The sequence below is a fragment of the Lasioglossum baleicum genome, unplaced genomic scaffold (genome assembly GCF_051020765.1).
Source record: "Lasioglossum baleicum unplaced genomic scaffold, iyLasBale1 scaffold0051, whole genome shotgun sequence".
NCBI classification, from domain to species: Eukaryota; Metazoa; Arthropoda; class Insecta; order Hymenoptera; family Halictidae; genus Lasioglossum; species Lasioglossum baleicum.
Window position 1 is genome coordinate 266,020 of NW_027469111.1, and position 19,451 is coordinate 285,470.

Here is a 19,451-nt window from a genome sequence, read left to right on the forward strand (position 1 = left end):
GTCCCCTCCTTGTCGCGTGCGGAAAAAAATACAATGCAGCGTGTACGAGTATTTGCACATGTATAAAAATCGGATGGCGCGGTAACAAAAATTCTAAATTATACAGCACAAGTTGCAGCAATGCATGCGCATAAGTTAAATTACCTACATACCGCCGTTTCCTCAAACTGTGTGTTCATATCTGGCACTGGGAGGATCGCAGTGCCACCACTGCGAGGAGGCCCAGGACTCTGCGCGGCATACGCTGGAAGAATGTCCAGCGTGGTCGGCACCGCACAGAGACCTAAGGGGCGTTATTGGTATGGACCTCTCGTTGCCGGTCGTGGTCGACCACATGATCGGCAGCGAGAGGTCATGAGCAGCGTTTGCCTCCTTCTGCGAGATTGTGATAACGCAGAAGGAGGCAGCGGAAAGGGAGAGGGAAGCCGGCCCCCTCTCCGCCAGGTGGTTAGCATCGGCGGGGCCAACCTCGACGAGGCCGACGGCCCCCTGTAAGGGGCCGCAGACGTAATGGCGGCGGTGGTACTACTTAGTACTTCCACCGCCGCCAAGGGGGACTGGCCGTTAAGGCGCCCCTGGGGTGGGCAGGTCGCGTGGGGCGAGGTGGAGCAATAATCCCCTCCCCCCCTCTACAAAGATGAGACCTGCCGGTCGACCCCCCTCCTTTTATTTTTTAACATTTCATTTTGTCCTATATATATTTTATATTCTATATTATAAATTTTATCTTTATCTTTTAATCCCCTTTATTTTGCCACCCCTTCTTATGTTTGTTGTGTTTTGTCCAGCATATTTATTTATTTATTATTATTTATTTATTTATTGACTTTTATTTTATCTATATTATCTATACACGTTTTCATTTATTGATTTTATCTATTATTTTATCGTATTTTTAAGTTTTATGCGGGCCGACCTGGGGGGCGGGACGGGGGGAGGGGACAGACGCGAGCCGGAACTCGCCTCTGTCCCCTCCTTGTCGCGTGCGGAAAAAAATACAATGCAGCGTGTACGAGTATTTGCACATGTATAAAAATCGGATGGCGCGGTAACAAAAATTCTAAATTATACAGCACAAGTTGCAGCAATGCATGCGCATAAGTTAAATTACCTGCATACAGCCGTTTCCTCAAACTGTGTGTTCATAACTGGCACTGGGAGGATCGCAGTGCCACCACTGCGAGGAGGCCCAGGACTCTGCGCGGCATACGCTGGAAGAATGTCCAGCGTGGTCGGCACCGCACAGAGACCTAAGGGGCGTTATTGGGATGGACCTCTCGTTGCCGGTCGTGGTCGACCACATGATTGGCAGCGAGTGGTCAAGAGCAGCGTTTGCCTCCTTCGTCGAGATTGTGATAACGCTGAAGGAGGCAGCGGAGAGGGAGAGGGAAGCCGACCCGCTCTCCGCCAGGAGGCTAGCATCGGCGGAGCAACCCCGACGAGGCCGACGGCCCCCTGTAAGGGGCCGCAGACGTAATGGCGGCGGTGGGACTACTTAGTACTTCCACCGCCGCCAAGGGGGACTGGCCGTTAAGGCGCCCCCGGCGTGGGCAGGTCGCGGGAGGCGAGGTGGAGCAATAATCCCCTCCCCCCCTCTACAAAGATGAGACCTGCCGGTCGACCCACCTCCTTTTATTTTATAATATTTCATTTTATCCTATATATATTTTATATTCTATATTATAAATTTTATCTTTATCTTTTAATCCCCTTTATTTTGCCCCACTTCTTATGTTTGTTGTGTTTTGTCCATTGTATTTATTTACTTATTATTATTTATTTATTTATTGACTTTCATTTTATCTATTTTATCTATACACGTTTTCATTTATTGATTTTATCTATTATTTTATCGTATTTTTAAGTTTTATGCGGGTCGACGTTGGGGGTGGGACGGGGGGAGGGGACAGACGCGAGCCGGAACTCGCCTCTGTCCCCTCCTTGTCGCGTGCGGAAAAAAATACAATGCAGCGTGTACGAGTATTTGCACATGTATAAAAATCGGATGGCGCGGTAACAAAAATTCTAAATTATACAGCACAAGTTGCAGCAATGCATGCGCATAAGTTAAATTACCTACATACCGCCGTTTCCTCAAACTGTGTGTTCATATCTGGCACTGGGAGGATCGCAGTGCCACCACTGCGAGGAGGCCCAGGACTCTGCGCGGCATACGCTGGAAGAATGTCCAGCGTGGTCGGCACCGCACAGAGACCTAAGGGGCGTTATTGGTATGGACCTCTCGTTGCCGGGCGTGGTCGACCACATGATCGGCAGCGAGAGGTCATGAGCAGCGTTTGCCTCCTTCTGCGAGATTGTGATAACGCAGAAGGAGGCAGCGGAAAGGGAGAGGGAAGCCGGCCCCCTCTCCGCCAGGTGGTTAGCATCGGCGGGGCCAACCTCGACGAGGCCGACGGCCCCCTGTAAGGGGCCGCAGACGTAATGGCGGCGTTGGTACTACTTAGTACTTCCACCGCCGCCAAGGGGGACTGGCCGTTAAGGCGCCCCTGGGGTGGGCAGGTCGCGTGGGGCGAGGTGGAGCAATAATCCCCTCCCCCCCTCTACAAAGATGAGACCTGCCGGTCGACCCCCCTCCTTTTATTTTTTAACATTTCATTTTGTCCTATATATATTTTATATTCTATATTATAAATTTTATCTTTATCTTTTAATCCCCTTTATTTTGCCACCCCTTCTTATGTTTGTTGTGTTTTGTCCAGCATATTTATTTATTTATTATTATTTATTTATTTATTGACTTTTATTTTATCTATTTTATCTATACACGTTTTCATTTATTGATTTTATCTATTATTTTATCGTATTTTTAAGTTTTATGCGGGCCGACCTGGGGGGCGGGACGGGGGGAGGGGACAGACGCGAGCCGGAACTCGCCTCTGTCCCCTCCTTGTCGCGTGCGGAAAAAAATACAATGCAGCGTGTACGAGTATTTGCACATGTATAAAAATCGGATGGCGCGGTAACAAAAATTCTAAATTATACAGCACAAGTTGCAGCAATGCATGCGCATAAGTTAAATTACCTGCATACAGCCGTTTCCTCAAACTGTGTGTTCATAACTGGCACTGGGAGGATCGCAGTGCCACCACTGCGAGGAGGCCCAGGACTCTGCGCGGCATACGCTGGAAGAATGTCCAGCGTGGTCGGCACCGCACAGAGACCTAAGGGGCGTTATTGGGATGGACCTCTCGTTGCCGGTCGTGGTCGACCACATGATTGGCAGCGAGAGGTCAAGAGCAGCGTTTGCCTCCTTCGGCGAGATTGTGATAACGCTGAAGGAGGCAGCGGTGAGGGAGAGGGAAGCCGACCCGCTCTCCGCCAGGAGGCTAGCATCGGCGGGGCAACCCCGACGAGGCCGACGGCCCCCTGTAAGGGGCCGCAGACGTAATGGCGGCGGTGGGACTACTTAGTACTTCCACCGCCGCCAAGGGGGACTGGCCGTTAAGGCGCCCCCGGTGTGGGCAGGTCGCGGGAGGCGAGGTGGAGCAATAATCCCCTCCCCCCCCTCTACAAAGATGAGACCTGCCGGTCGACCCCCCTCCTTTTATTTTATAATATTTCATTTTATCCTATATATATTTTATATTCTATATTATAAATTTTATCTTTATCTTTTAATCCCCTTTATTTTGCCCCACTTCTTATGTTTGTTGTGTTTTGTCCATTGTATTTATTTACTTATTATTATTTATTTATTTATTGACTTTCATTTTATCTATTTTATCTATACACGTTTTCATTTATTGATTTTATCTATTATTTTATCGTATTTTTAAGTTTTATGCGGGTCGACGTTGGGGGTGGGACGGGGGGAGGGGACAGACGCGAGCCGGAACTCGCCTCTGTCCCCTCCTTGTCGCGTGCGGAAAAAAATACAATGCAGCGTGTACGAGTATTTGCACATGTATAAAAATCGGATGGCGCGGTAACAAAAATTCTAAATTATACAGCACAAGTTGCAGCAATGCATGCGCATAAGTTAAATTACCTACATACCGCCGTTTCCTCAAACTGTGTGTTCATATCTGGCACTGGGAGGATCGCAGTGCCACCACTGCGAGGAGGCCCAGGACTCTGCGCGGCATACGCTGGAAGAATGTCCAGCGTGGTCGGCACCGCACAGAGACCTAAGGGGCGTTATTGGTATGGACCTCTCGTTGCCGGGCGTGGTCGACCACATGATCGGCAGCGAGAGGTCATGAGCAGCGTTTGCCTCCTTCTGCGAGATTGTGATAACGCAGAAGGAGGCAGCGGAAAGGGAGAGGGAAGCCGGCCCCCTCTCCGCCAGGTGGTTAGCATCGGCGGGGCCAACCTCGACGAGGCCGACGGCCCCCTGTAAGGGGCCGCAGACGTAATGGCGGCGTTGGTACTACTTAGTACTTCCACCGCCGCCAAGGGGGACTGGCCGTTAAGGCGCCCCTGGGGTGGGCAGGTCGCGTGGGGCGAGGTGGAGCAATAATCCCCTCCCCCCCTCTACAAAGATGAGACCTGCCGGTCGACCCCCCTCCTTTCATTTTTTAACATTTCATTTTGTCCTATATATATTTTATATTCTATATTATAAATTTTATCTTTATCTTTTAATCCCCTTTATTTTGCCACCCCTTCTTATGTTTGTTGTGTTTTGTCCAGCATATTTATTTATTTATTATTATTTATTTATTTATTGACTTTTATTTTATCTATTTTATCTATACACGTTTTCATTTACTGATTTTATCTATTATTTTATCGTATTTTTAAGTTTTATGCGGGCCGACCTGGGGGGCGGGACGGGGGGAGGGGACAGACGCGAGCCGGAACTCGCCTCTGTCCCCTCCTTGTCGCGTGCGGAAAAAAATACAATGCAGCGTGTACGAGTATTTGCACATGTATAAAAATCGGATGGCGCGGTAACAAAAATTCTAAATTATACAGCACAAGTTGCAGCAATGCATGCGCATAAGTTAAATTACCTGCATACAGCCGTTTCCTCAAACTGTGTGTTCATAACTGGCACTGGGAGGATCGCAGTGCCACCACTGCGAGGAGGCCCAGGACTCTGCGCGGCATACGCTGGAAGAATGTCCAGCGTGGTCGGCACCGCACAGAGACCTAAGGGGCGTTATTGGGATGGACCTCTCGTTGCCGGTCGTGGTCGACCACATGATTGGCAGCGAGAGGTCAAGAGCAGCGTTTGCCTCCTTCGGCGAGATTGTGATAACGCTGAAGGAGGCAGCGGAGAGGGAGAGGGAAGCCGACCCGCTCTCCGCCAGGAGGCTAGCATCGGCGGGGCAACCCCGACGAGGCCGACGGCCCCCTGTAAGGGGCCGCAGACGTAATGGCGGCGGTGGGACTACTTAGTACTTCCACCGCCGCCAAGGGGGACTGGCCGTTAAGGCGCCCCCGGCGTGGGCAGGTCGCGGGAGGCGAGGTGGAGCAATAATCCCCTCCCCCCCTCTACAAAGATGAGACCTGCCGGTCGACCCCCCTCCTTTTATTTTATAATATTTCATTTTATCCTATATATATTTTATATTCTATATTATAAATTTTATCTTTATCTTTTAATCCCCTTTATTTTGCCCCACTTCTTATGTTTGTTGTGTTTTGTCCATTGTATTTATTTACTTATTATTATTTATTTATTTATTGACTTTCATTTTATCTATTTTATCTATACACGTTTTCATTTATTGATTTTATCTATTATTTTATCGTATTTTTAAGTTTTATGCGGGTCGACGTTGGGGGTGGGACGGGGGGAGGGGACAGACGCGAGCCGGAACTCGCCTCTGTCCCCTCCTTGTCGCGTGCGGAAAAAAATACAATGCAGCGTGTACGAGTATTTGCACATGTATAAAAATCGGATGGCGCGGTAACAAAAATTCTAAATTATACAGCACAAGTTGCAGCAATGCATGCGCATAAGTTAAATTACCTACATACCGCCGTTTCCTCAAACTGTGTGTTCATATCTGGCACTGGGAGGATCGCAGTGCCACCACTGCGAGGAGGCCCAGGACTCTGCGCGGCATACGCTGGAAGGATGTCCAGCGTGGTCGGCACCGCACAGAGACCTAAGGGGCGTTATTGGTATGGACCTCTCGTTGCCGGTCGTGGTCGACCACATGATCGGCAGCGAGAGGTCAAGAGCAGCGCTTGCCTCCTTCTGCGAGATTGTGATAACGCAGAAGGAGGCAGCGGAAAGGGAGAGGGAAGCCGGCCCCCTCTCCGCCAGGTGGTTAGCATCGGCGGGGCCAACCTCGACGAGACCGACGGCCCCCTGTAAGGGGCCGCAGACGTAATGGCGGCGGTGGTACTACTTAGTACTTCCACTGCCGCCAAGGGGGACTGGCCGTTAAGGCGCCCCTGGGGTGGGCAGGTCGCGTGGGGCGAGGTGGAGCAATAATCCCCTCCCCCCCTCTACAAAGATGAGACCTGCCGGTCGACCCCCCTCCTTTTATTTTTTAACATTTCATTTTGTCCTATATATATTTTATATTCTATATTATAAATTTTATCTTTATCTTTTAATCCCCTTTATTTTGCCACCCCTTCTTATGTTTGTTGTGTTTTGTCCAGCATATTTATTTATTTATTATTATTTATTTATTTATTGACTTTTATTTTATCTATTTTATCTATACACGTTTTCATTTATTGATTTTATCTATTATTTTATCGTATTTTTAAGTTTTATGAGGGTCGACGTTGGGATGGGTCGGGGGGAGGGGACAGACGCGAGCCGGAACTCGCCTCTGTCCCCTCCTTGTCGCGTGCGGAAAAAAATACAATGCAGCGTGTACGAGTATTTGCACATGTATAAAAATCGGATGGCGCGGTAACAAAAATTCTAAATTATACAGCACAAGTTGCAGCAATGCATGCGCATAAGTTAAATTACCTGCATACAGCCGTTTCCTCAAACTGTGTGTTCATAACTGGCACTGGGAGGATCGCAGTGCCACCACTGCGAGGAGGCCCAGGACTCTGCGCGGCATACGCTGGAAGAATGTCCAGCGTGGTCGGCACCGCACAGAGACCTAAGGGGCGTTATTGGGATGGACCTCTCGTTGCCGGTCGTGGTCGACCACATGATTGGCAGCGAGAGGTCAAGAGCAGCGTTTGCCTCCTTCGGCGAGATTGTGATAACGCTGAAGGAGGCAGCGGAGAGGGAGAGGGAAGCCGACCCGCTCTCCGCCAGGAGGCTAGCATCGGCGGGGCAACCCCGACGAGGCCGACGGCCCCCTGTAAGGGGCCGCAGACGTAATGGCGGCGGTGGGACTACTTAGTACTTCCACCGCCGCCAAGGGGGACTGGCCGTTAAGGCGCCCCCGGCGTGGGCAGGTCGCGGGAGGCGAGGTGGAGCAATAATCCCCTCCCCCCCTCTACAAAGATGAGACCTGCCGGTCGACCCCCCTCCTTTTATTTTATAATATTTCATTTTATCCTATATATATTTTATATTCTATATTATAAATTTTATCTTTATCTTTTAATCCCCTTTATTTTGCCCCACTTCTTATGTTTGTTGTGTTTTGTCCATTGTATTTATTTACTTATTATTATTTATTTATTTATTGACTTTCATTTTATCTATTTTATCTATACACGTTTTCATTTATTGATTTTATCTATTATTTTATCGTATTTTTAAGTTTTATGCGGGTCGACGTTGGGGGTGGGACGGGGGGAGGGGACAGACGCGAGCCGGAACTCGCCTCTGTCCCCTCCTTGTCGCGTGCGGAAAAAAATACAATGCAGCGTGTACGAGTATTTGCACATGTATAAAAATCGGATGGCGCGGTAACAAAAATTCTAAATTATACAGCACAAGTTGCAGCAATGCATGCGCATAAGTTAAATTACCTACATACCGCCGTTTCCTCAAACTGTGTGTTCATATCTGGCACTGGGAGGATCGCAGTGCCACCACTGCGAGGAGGCCCAGGACTCTGCGCGGCATACGCTGGAAGGATGTCCAGCGTGGTCGGCACCGCACAGAGACCTAAGGGGCGTTATTGGTATGGACCTCTCGTTGCCGGTCGTGGTCGACCACATGATCGGCAGCGAGAGGTCAAGAGCAGCGCTTGCCTCCTTCTGCGAGATTGTGATAACGCAGAAGGAGGCAGCGGAAAGGGAGAGGGAAGCCGGCCCCCTCTCCGCCAGGTGGTTAGCATCGGCGGGGCCAACCTCGACGAGACCGACGGCCCCCTGTAAGGGGCCGCAGACGTAATGGCGGCGGTGGTACTACTTAGTACTTCCACTGCCGCCAAGGGGGACTGGCCGTTAAGGCGCCCCTGGGGTGGGCAGGTCGCGTGGGGCGAGGTGGAGCAATAATCCCCTCCCCCCCTCTACAAAGATGAGACCTGCCGGTCGACCCCCCTCCTTTTATTTTTTAATATTTCATTTTGTCCTATATATATTTTATATTCTATATTATAAATTTTATCTTTATCTTTTAATCCCCTTTATTTTGCCACCCCTTCTTATGTTCGTTGTGTTTTGTCCAGTATATTTATTTATTTATTATTATTTATTTATTTATTGACTTTTATTTTATCTATTTTATCTATACACGTTTTCATTTATTGATTTTATCTATTATTTTATCGTATTTTTAAGTTTTATGAGGGTCGACGTTGGGATGGGTCGGGGGGAGGGGACAGACGCGAGCCGGAACTCGCCTCTGTCCCCTCCTTGTCGCGTGCGGAAAAAAATACAATGCAGCGTGTACGAGTATTTGCACATGTATAAAAATCGGATGGCGCGGTAACAAAAATTCTAAATTATACAGCACAAGTTGCAGCAATGCATGCGCATAAGTTAAATTACCTACATACCGCCGTTTCCTCAAACTGTGTGTTCATATCTGGCACTGGGAGGATCGCAGTGCCACCACTGCGAGGAGGCCCAGGACTCTGCGCGGCATACGCTGGAAGAATGTCCAGCGTGGTCGGCACCGCACAGAGACCTAAGGGGCGTTATTGGTATGGACCTCTCGTTGCCGGTCGTGGTCGACCACATGATCGGCAGCGAGAGGTCATGAGCAGCGTTTGCCTCCTTCTGCGAGATTGTGATAACGCAGAAGGAGGCAGCGGAAAGGGAGAGGGAAGCCGGCCCCCTCTCCGCCAGGTGGTTAGCATCGGCGGGGCCAACCTCGACGAGACCGACGGCCCCCTATAAGGGGCCGCAGACGTAATGGCGGCGGTGGTACTACTTAGTACTTCCACTGCCGCCAAGGGGGACTGGCCGTTAAGGCGCCCCTGGGGTGGGCAGGTCGCGTGGGGCGAGGTGGAGCAATAATCCCCTCCCCCCCTCTACAAAGATGAGACCTGCCGGTCGACCCCCCTCCTTTTATTTTTTAATATTTCATTTTGTCCTATATATATTTTATATTCTATATTATAAATTTTATCTTTATCTTTTAATCCCCTTTATTTTGCCACCCCTTCTTATGTTCGTTGTGTTTTGTCCAGTATATTTATTTATTTATTATTATTTATTTATTTATTGACTTTTATTTTATCTATTTTATCTATACACGTTTTCATTTATTGATTTTATCTATTATTTTGTCGTATTTTTAAGTTTTATGCGGGCCGACCTGCAGGGCGGGACGGGGGGAGGGGACAGACGCGAGCCGGAACTCGCCTCTGTCCCCTCCTTGTCGCGTGCGGAAAAAAATACAATGCAGCGTGTACGAGTATTTGCACATGTATAAAAATCGGATGGCGCGGTAACAAAAATTCTAAATTATACAGCACAAGTTGCAGCAATGCATGCGCATAAGTTAAATTACCTGCATACCGCCGTTTCCTCAAACTGTGTGTTCATATCTGGCACTGGGAGGATCGCAGTGCCACCACTGCGAGGAGGCCCAGGACTCTGCGCGGCATACGCTGGAAGAATGTCCAGCGTGGTCGGCACCGCACAGAGACCTAAGGGGCGTTATTGGGATGGACCTCTCGTTGCCGGTCGTGGTCGAACACATGATCGGCAGCGAGAGGTCAAGAGCAGCGTTTGCCTCCTTCTGCGAGATTGTGATAACGCAGAAGGAGGCAGCGGAAAGGGAGAGGGATGCCGGCCCCCTCTCCGCCAGGAGGTTAGCATCGGCGGGGCAACCCCGAGGAGGCCGACGGCCCCCTGTAAGGGGCCGCAGACGTAATGGCGGCGGTGGGACTACTTAGTACTTCCACCGCCGCACAGTGTCACGAAAAGCCTGTTTTTTGGACAAAATTCAATAACTTTTGTTCTGTTTATGATAGAGACATGAAACAAAGTGGGTTTCTTCATTTATATTGAAAGCAATCTGAACATGATATTATTATAAATATAGTAATTTATTTAAACATTGAAAAAAAATATTTATAAACAAAATTTTGTTTTATTGCTGGTTTTCAGTAGATGAATTCTCAGTTCAGTTCTTCCGAAACTGAAACTTCGTTTTAAACTCCTATAACATTCGCCTCCTCGACACACATACACTCTTTGTCTGCTATGCCTGCCGCAACTGACTAAAAGTAGGACTATTCGCTCTGGTCTAAACATTCTTTAATCATAATTCGCTTTTATAAACAAATGAGTAGTCATACTTAATCAAAGTTTACGAGGACATAGTATTTACTATTTTTAAGTATCATTATTAATATATAAGTATACTATTAATTTATAAATATAATAGAAATTATAGATATAAAGAAAAGTAACTTTTTCCTTTAAATTATTTAATTAAAATTACATGATGGTACAGTCACAGGTGCAGTTGCATTACTCATCTTCATAATCTGAGTCTTGGCTTGACTCGAAAAGTGAACGAAGCGCACCTACATCAATTCTATCATTTTCTGTCAATCTTTCCTGTGTTTCCTGTACAATATACTTTTCTATTCCTACATTGTTTTTATTTCTATTATTTGATGTAGATTCTCTACAGCTTGATATCAATGGATCGGATGTTAATAATAATCTATTTAGTAAGTCTGTCATTGTTAGTATTCTATGTGATTTACGAGTATGTGCTAATCTATTTCTTCGTATATTTTTATGGGTTGTCTCCAAAGCTTCCTCGGAGAGAAAACCTATAGGCAAGTCAAAAGATTTTACTATTTCGTATCCGTGAATTAATACTTTATGGACGGTGACCGGCATATAATACCAATTGTAATTTTTAATACACAAATCGTAGGTACTACTTAGTAATAGGCGAAATTTTTCTAGATTAATCTTATTACACGAAGCTAGTACACTTAAAATTATGTGAAAATTGTCAATCAGATTTTTGTCGATACCGGTGATTTCCGCACTAATCGTAGACTTGCTGAAGAACTTTCTTGCGGTATTGCCATCGTTGCTTGTTCCGAATCCTTGCTTGGGTTTGTCGACATGAAGTCCTAAGCGTGACTTAAATTCTTCTTGAATTCTTCTTTTATTGTGCTCGAACGTTTGTTTATTCTCGGCACCTTTTACTTGCCAACGTTTAATTGGCAGACGATACGAGATATGTATTAAACATTCGAAGAATCGTATCCAACAATGCAATGTCGACAATCCAAAACTATAGTGTTCCGTGGTTGCTGATTTTTTCATTACTGTTTTAGAATTCATTTCTTTTGGATTTGCTCCACAGATATAACATGTCGCTGAAGAGTTAGTGCCTGATATTATATTCGTAATGCTGCCATCTATCATTGTAAAATGTAACTTGTATTCTACATTTATAGTTCTATTGTTTTGATTAATTTTATAATCAGAAAGATTATTAATAGCATCATTGATTAATGCTTTTTGTTGTATGACCAATGATGTATTTTCCTTTATATACATTAATTTCAGCGGTCGGCAAAAGAAAGGAGAAGACGGACGAGGGTTTCTCCACAACTCGATATCATTGCCCGCATCAATAAGTTTTAAAGGCACTAATGCAGTTACAAACATATATTCGTCGGTGCTGGATGGATTCTCGGAGAACGGCTGCTTATAGAGACTGTGGTTTGCACTGCCATCAAAACCCCACTTGCATATAAGTTTTATATTGTTATGCTCTTTGATGTCTATAAGCTTTAAAATACTATCGACAGTTTTGTTTAAGAGATCTTGGAGATCAACTTCTGCAGTGGTTTCACTAATTGAAGTCTTTGTTGGTAAAAATTCTTGCATCATTTTATGTAAACTCTGCGCGTTGGGTACGTAGTTTTGGTGGATGGTATTCACAAATTTGCGAAAGGTTCGATATTTTCTTACCGAAAGATTTAAATCGAAATATAATGCAAGTAGCCGATGAGGCTCTACAAGTGCATGTCCAATTTCGGGAGTTGTTTTCTTCAACGTAGCAGCAGCATAACTTAATTCATCGTATGATCTTGAAGATACCAAATCTTCAACTCGTCTTTTCTTCGTACGTGATGATGAGTCGTTGAATGAAATCTGTGGTCTTCCTCTATTGCAGCTCGGTCCTGACTGCGGTTGGGGTGACACAATTTCCTCTTCTTCAATTATGAGACCCGAAATATTTATTTCATTTTGCAACCAATTTGCATGGTGATTCCTTAATACAACTCGGTTTCGATTACTGCGTTTCCAATATGCAGACATGTTTAGACAGACATTCTTCGCAATTGTATCTAATTCTTGTTCCGAGGAATCGGAAAGGTGGTCAATGTTCAATAGTGAACAAATGCGTTTTTTTACTTCCAACTTCTTCTTTGAAAACGTTTGGCATGAAAGAAAGGCGTCCAATAAGTCATGATTTTTAATCACAATTGCACTACTCATTATGACTGTATAAATTACACACTGTTTAATTGATAATTGTCAGGAGATTCGGGATAATAAATACAACGTATTATTATGACACTATAATTGTATGTAATAAAAGAAAGGTTATGATACATCAAGACAAAAGACATTAGACACGCATCACACGTGCGTATCATTACAACATATCGGTACGCGCCGATACAATAGAGTCCGTGTATGACACTCATTTTCTTACAATAATAACTGACACTGACTTTGTACCTCTGACTGGCACTAGATAACTATCTGCTTCTGTGTTTTCTGCTCTTATACAGGTAAAAAGTGTCGCCCCTTCAGTGTACCCAAAATGCATTTTCGTTGGAGAAGGATGAACGGGGATTTTCCCAATTTTATTCCAGACCTTGTCTATATGTTAGGAATATACTTGTGAAAAAGAAAGTGTTCGCGATCGCGTGAACGTTCGAGGTTGTATCCTCGTCACGCGCCGCTCTCTCTCTTCGTCGTGACGTCAGCCGCCGACCGCTCTCATAGCGAACCGTGGTAAGAATCCGCGTTACCCCGTTTCCCCCTTTAGGGTCTATCGATCGTGTCCCAATCACCGATCGCTAATTATCGGATGATCCTTAAGGACCAATCCGCGATCCCGATGACGTGAATCCAGCTCGGTTTACGAAGTCTCCGCGAGTCTTGTCGGCTCTTTACGCTCATTACGCTTGTACAAGGAACACAATTCAGAATACAGTCCACTTCTACTCATTGTTATCGTTCTTTATTTCTAAAGTTTAACTTCGCGCACAGCGCTGTGCGATTCCGGCGCCTCCTCCATCACGTATCGTTCGGTCGTCGATCGTTTCCGATACATAAAAGTGGTCCTTCGAGCCGGATTCGAAGTTAGAGTAAACGGCAAATTTCGGAGTTCACACGTGCTCTCTCAAGATGGCGGACTTCCACCGGCAAGCCATGCTGCAACGGACGATCCTGCGGACGGTTGAGAATTTTCGAAAGATCGGGAAAGCCAACCTCACAATCAGCAAAGTTCAAGCGCGACTCTCTTCTCTCGAAAACGCTTGGACTGCGTTCAGTGATGGCCACGTGCAGCTGCTCACCAATGTACCTGAGGAAGACCACCCGACTGTATCTTATTTCGCGGACGACCACTTCCAGACAACTGAGGATACTTACATCAGCTCCAGGGATGTTCTACTGGACGCCCTCGATAACCTGGGGTCACACGTGAGTCCAACATTGCATTCTCCGGACAACTCCTCCACGAGTCTACTCAAGCCGTCCGTCGCGCTTGCGCATCTTCCTCGCGTACCGTTAGCTCCGTTTAGCGGCGACCCAAACGAATGGGAGTCATTTCGAGATCGGTTCAAGTCGCTTATCATGTCAAATCGCGAATTAACGGATTTCATGCGCATGCATTATTTAGTGTCGTCGCTTACAGGGCCCGCGCTCGAAGCCCTCGGAAACATTCCGATAACCGCCGACAACTTTTCGACAGCGTGGCGCACTCTGACTACGCGATTCGAGAGCAAACGTCGACTGATTAAAATGCATTTGTCGAATCTGATCGATTTACCAGCGGTTGAGCGCGAATCTGCAGTCGATCTGCACTCTTTGATTGATCGAGCGAACGTAGCGAACACATCACTGTCGAAACTGGATCGCTCTCCAGAAGAATTGTGGACGGATATGTTAGTTCTTTTAGTATCGCGAAAACTTGATCCAGTTACGTCGAAAGCCTGGTGCATCGCTTCATCTCAGTCCGACACGCCAAAATCATTTACCGAATTAACGACTTTCCTATTCGCTCGTGCGCGTGCGCTCGATGAAATGTCCGTCGAACCCTGCGATTCTGTGACGTCGAAGACGACGTCATGCCCTCGCGTACACGCCGTCACGACCTCGCAATCGTCCGAGCGTCCGAGCGCTTCCTCAGAATTGCGGCGGAGATCAGATAATACGGGAAAGACGAATACTCCGTTTTCGCAATCGTCTTGCCCACTCTGTCATTCACGACACTTTCTGAGTTCATGTCCGCAATACCTAGCCGAATCTCCGGAAAAGCGACGCGAAATTGTAAACCGGCTCTCGCGATGTTATAATTGCCTAAGCGAACGACACGCGGTGTCCGATTGTTCGAGCAAATTCAAATGTCGCGTTTGTCAACAAACTCACCATTCCTCTCTTCACGACGCGTCGAAAAGTCGCGCGAACCTAGTCGATCCGTCCGCGCCCCGCTCTTCACCTCCATTACCGGGCTGCTCTACCGTTGTATCGTTGTCTGCGATGACTCCCCGTCGTCCCCCCTCACTCGTACTCTTGGCGACAGCGAGGCTCAAGATACGTGCTTCGTCAGGCCGTACCACGATAGTATGAGCTCTCCTTGATCAGGGCTCCGAAGTCACACTTGTCACGGAAAATTTAGCTCAATTGCTTCGTGCAAAAAAGACCCGTAGAAATGTTACGATTTCCGCGGTCGGCGGAGCCCACGTGGAAACTGTGCGATCGTCTGTCGAAATTCACGTGAGTCCAGTCCACTCGACTACTCCGTCGCTGGTCACAACTGCGTTGGTTATGCCAACGTTAACAGCTTATAACGCACAATGCACTGCAGATCCGTCTTCATTCCAACATTTGAAAGATCTTCAGTGGGCAGACCCGGTGCCCACAAATTCCGAGTCCATTCAAATGATCCTCGGAGCAGATCTATATGGCGATGTAATCCTAGACGGGATTCGTAAAGGACGTCAGGGACAACCGATAGCCCAGAATTCAATTTTCGGGTGGGTTATTTCGGGGCCCATTCCATCTTCTTCCGTCGATCGCGACGGTTCCTCCACCACGAACTCTTCCTTTTCGTGTGTAGAAGTTTCATCGTGCAAGAAGAATCGGTCCTCTTCGATCGCATTCTCGCACCACTGCTCTTCCTCTTTGGAGTCGGAGCTGCGTCGGTTCTGGGAGGTGGAAGAACTCCCTCGGTGCTCTCCGCTGTCTTCAACAGAACGACAATGCGAAGAACATTTTATGACCACTCACTCGCGCAATCCAGACGGACGGTTCGTTGTTCGTCTCCCGTTCACTCGCGATCCTCCGCTTGAAATAGGTCACTCTCGGCACTCGGCAGGACGCATACTATTCGCATTGACCAACAAATTCCGCAAAGATACCGAACTCGAACGAGAATACTGCGATTTTATGCGCGAATACGAAGCCCTCGGCCACATGCGACGCGTGACCACGGAACTCCCCCCGGCCACACAGGCTGTCTACATTCCCCACCATCCTGTATTTCGGCCCGGGAGCGCAACGTCACATTTGCGCGTAGTCTTTAATGCATCAAGCTTGACCTCTAACGGTCACTCGCTCAATGACCTGCTCCTAGCAGGCCCAAAATTACAGACAGACCTGCCGTCTGTAATTCTGAAATGGCGTCATCACCGGTACGTTTACAGTGCTGACGTCGCAAAAATGTATCGACAGATTTTGGTCGATCCTCGCGACGTCAATTTTCAACGCATTCTTTGGCTAGATGCCATTACAAAATCCCCTATCGACCACGTCCTGCTCACGGTCACATACGGCATGACGTGCGCTCCGTTCATTGCGCTTCGAGTCATTCAGCGCCTCCGTGAACTCGAGGGGGCAAATTTCCCTCTTGCGGTGCCCATTCTACGCGATCAGATTTACGTCGACGATGTCCTCTTTGGTGGCGATTCTGTCGAACTTGTCCGCGCGCGCCGCGATCAAGTCGTAGGGCTACTTCGCCGCGGAAAGTTCGAGCTTCGAAAGTGGTCGAGTAACTGCACGGAACTTCTTAGCGACATAGATCCGTCCGACCATGGATTGGCCTGCACCAGGTCATTGGCCGTCGATGACCACGTCAAGGTGCTCGGGATCGGGTGGAATCCGTTGGACGACGCGTTCCAAATTCAATTAAATATCCCGACGACCGTTCCCGAAACAAAGCGAGCGATTTTATCGGCGATTTCGAAAATTTATGATCCGTTGGGCTGGGTGACCCCCGTTACAATCACAGCCAAAATCCTCCTCCAGGATCTCTGGCGTCTGCGCGTCTCCTGGGATGAGGCTCTACAAAATGAAATTCGAGTACGGTGGAATTCCGTTTACACCGGATTAGAATCGCTGAAAGCATTATCGCTGCCTCGCTGGACCGGCCTCGACTCCAGTTCAGGTCCGGTCGAACTGCACGGTTTCTGCGATGCTTCGTCCCACGCATACGCTGCAGTCGTTTATTTGAAGACCACCTCCAAATCCGGTGTGGTCAACGTGTCTCTCTTGGCGAGCAAGTCTAAGGTAGCTCCCATATCCCCCCTAACGATACCGCGCTTAGAATTGTCCGCTGCTCTGCTCCTCGCGCGCCTTCTCGAATTCGTTCGGAATTCCCTAAACGGTCGCCCTCACTCATGTTTTTGCTGGGGTGACTCCACTATCGTGCTTGCATGGCTGCGCGACAGTCCGTCACGTTGGAAAACGTTCGTGGCCCACCGTGTGCACGAAATTCAAATTCGCGCTCCCGACGTCGTTTGGCGCTACGTGCCCTCGGAAGACAATCCGGCCGATTGTGCGTCACGCGGCATACTAGGAGGCGAGCTCGCAGCGCATTCTCTGTGGTGGTCAGGACCTTACTGGCTAGGCTCATCCGAGGAACAATGGCCTTCCGAACCCACGTCAGTTACGCCGATCGACTTGGTCTGTAGGGAGGAAAAGGCTGCGGTGTCCGTGGCTACAGTCACTTCCGAACCTTGGGACTTGTCGTCCAGATATTCGTCGTGGCCGAAACTTCTTCGCGTTACGGGATATCTATTTAAATTCTTGCGCGCTTGTCGCCCACGCCGCTCGCGTTCTCTCGCTCCCTCGACGCCAGGCCGAACTCTGTCGGCCGAGAACTGTGCCGCCGCGCGAATCTTCTGGATCAATTGCATTCAACGCGATTGTTTCCCTTCCGAAGTCGATGCGCTCCGTCAGCGCCGCAGTCTCTCCCCAAAAAGTTCGCTGTTAGCTCTCGATCCGTTCGTCGATGACGACGGAATTCTTCGAGTCGGTGGACGTCTACGACACGCTCCGGTGGCATTCAGTGTCAAACACCCAATCATACTCGCGTCACACCCATTGGTCAAGCAAATCATCGAGCATGCTCATCTACGCGCCCTACACGCAGGCCTTCAATTGACCCTACATACGCTGCGGCAAACCTTCTGGATACTCCGTGCTCGCAGTTTGGTCAAGAGCACAATTCATGCTTGCGTAGTGTGTGTTCGCGAACGGGCCGCTGTCCCAGCTCAGTTGATGGGCCAACTTCCGACTCCACGCGTCTCCCCTTCGTCCAGATGTTTTTCTCACTGTGGAGTGGATTATGCTGGTCCGTTTCAAATCCGCGCGTCGTCCGGGCGCGGTATTACGTCGCGCAAAGCGTATGTGTCTCTGTTCGTGTGCCTAGCCACGAAGGCAATTCACCTCGAACTAGTATCCGACTATTCCACCCCAGCTTTCATTCGCGCATTTGATCGATTTTGTTCTCGACGTGGAATACCTTGCGCCATGTATTCCGATAACGGGACCACATTCGTCGGCGCGGACCGTGAATTATGTCGAATGTACCGAGCGACCCTACGGAATCCGGACTTTCTAAATAAAACCGCCAGCGACTGTATCGTTTGGCATTTTATTCCCCCCTCCGCACCGCATTTCGGAGGTTTGTGGGAAGCCGGAGTGAAGAGCCTCAAACACCATCTGAGGCGGGTTGTCGGTGCTCGAACCTTTACGTTCGAGGAGTTTAGCACTTTGCTATGCTCCATTGAATGCTGCCTAAATTCGCGACCTCTAGCTCCATTGCGAGACTCCGTGGACGATTTTGATGTCCTCACGCCTGGACACTTCATAATAGGCTCCCCGCTCACGGCACCCCCACAACCGTCCGTCCTCGAACTGTCCGAGAATCGCCTCACGCGTTGGCAGCTCGTCAGATCTGTGACGGAACATTTCTGGAAGCGCTGGGTGAACGACTATTTAAACACCCTCCAGCAGCGAAGCAAGTGGCGACAGGAGCAGCCATCAATCGAACCCGGTCAGCTCGTCTTAATCCGGAACTCCGCGCTTCCCCCGTGCAAATGGGAACTCGGTCGCGTGAAAACCGTGCATCCAGGGGCAGACGGTCGGGTTCGCGTGGTCACCGTCAAGACCTCTTCAACCGAACTGACCCGTCCGATTGTGAAGCTGTGCCCGCTGCCAATTGTTTCCGCTTCTACCTAACTTTGTACAGTCACTCCTGTAGATAAAATTGTATTATCTCGACTCGTTAGTTGAGTTCTGCGTTAGCTTTAAGTTCGCGTGCGCCGAAAATGAAACTTGCGTGGCTGCGCGACGCCACCACTAAAAACCAAACGATAATGATTCCTCTGTAACGACTGTACACGTTCTCGAGTCACTATAGACGATTACGCATTAATTAGGAGCACGAACTACTATAAGCTAGTTTGTATACCGCTCTAGCTGAATGCGAACACTCTTTGTTAGCCGAACGCGGTCTTGGAAAAGGCGTTAGACGGGGAATAGATGTTCGACAGCGAACCTTCGGTTCCAGAGAAGAGTGCTATTCATGTTTGCGTCGTGAGTGTTCGTTTTGCGTCAAACAACAAAATTCTGTATGCGATGCGGCGGCGTTA

General features: G+C 48.2%; 1 protein-coding gene across 1 annotated transcript; it reads left to right on the forward strand.

The window, feature by feature from the left end:
* Positions 1-13,698: 13,698 nt before the first annotated feature.
* On the forward strand, positions 13,699-19,038 carry LOC143219543 (uncharacterized). Its single transcript, XM_076445476.1, has 2 exons — positions 13,699-14,902; positions 15,383-19,038. Exons 1-2 carry the CDS (start codon positions 13,699-13,701, stop codon positions 19,036-19,038), a joined length of 4,860 nt encoding a protein of 1,619 aa, XP_076301591.1.
* Positions 19,039-19,451: the final 413 nt, after the last annotated feature.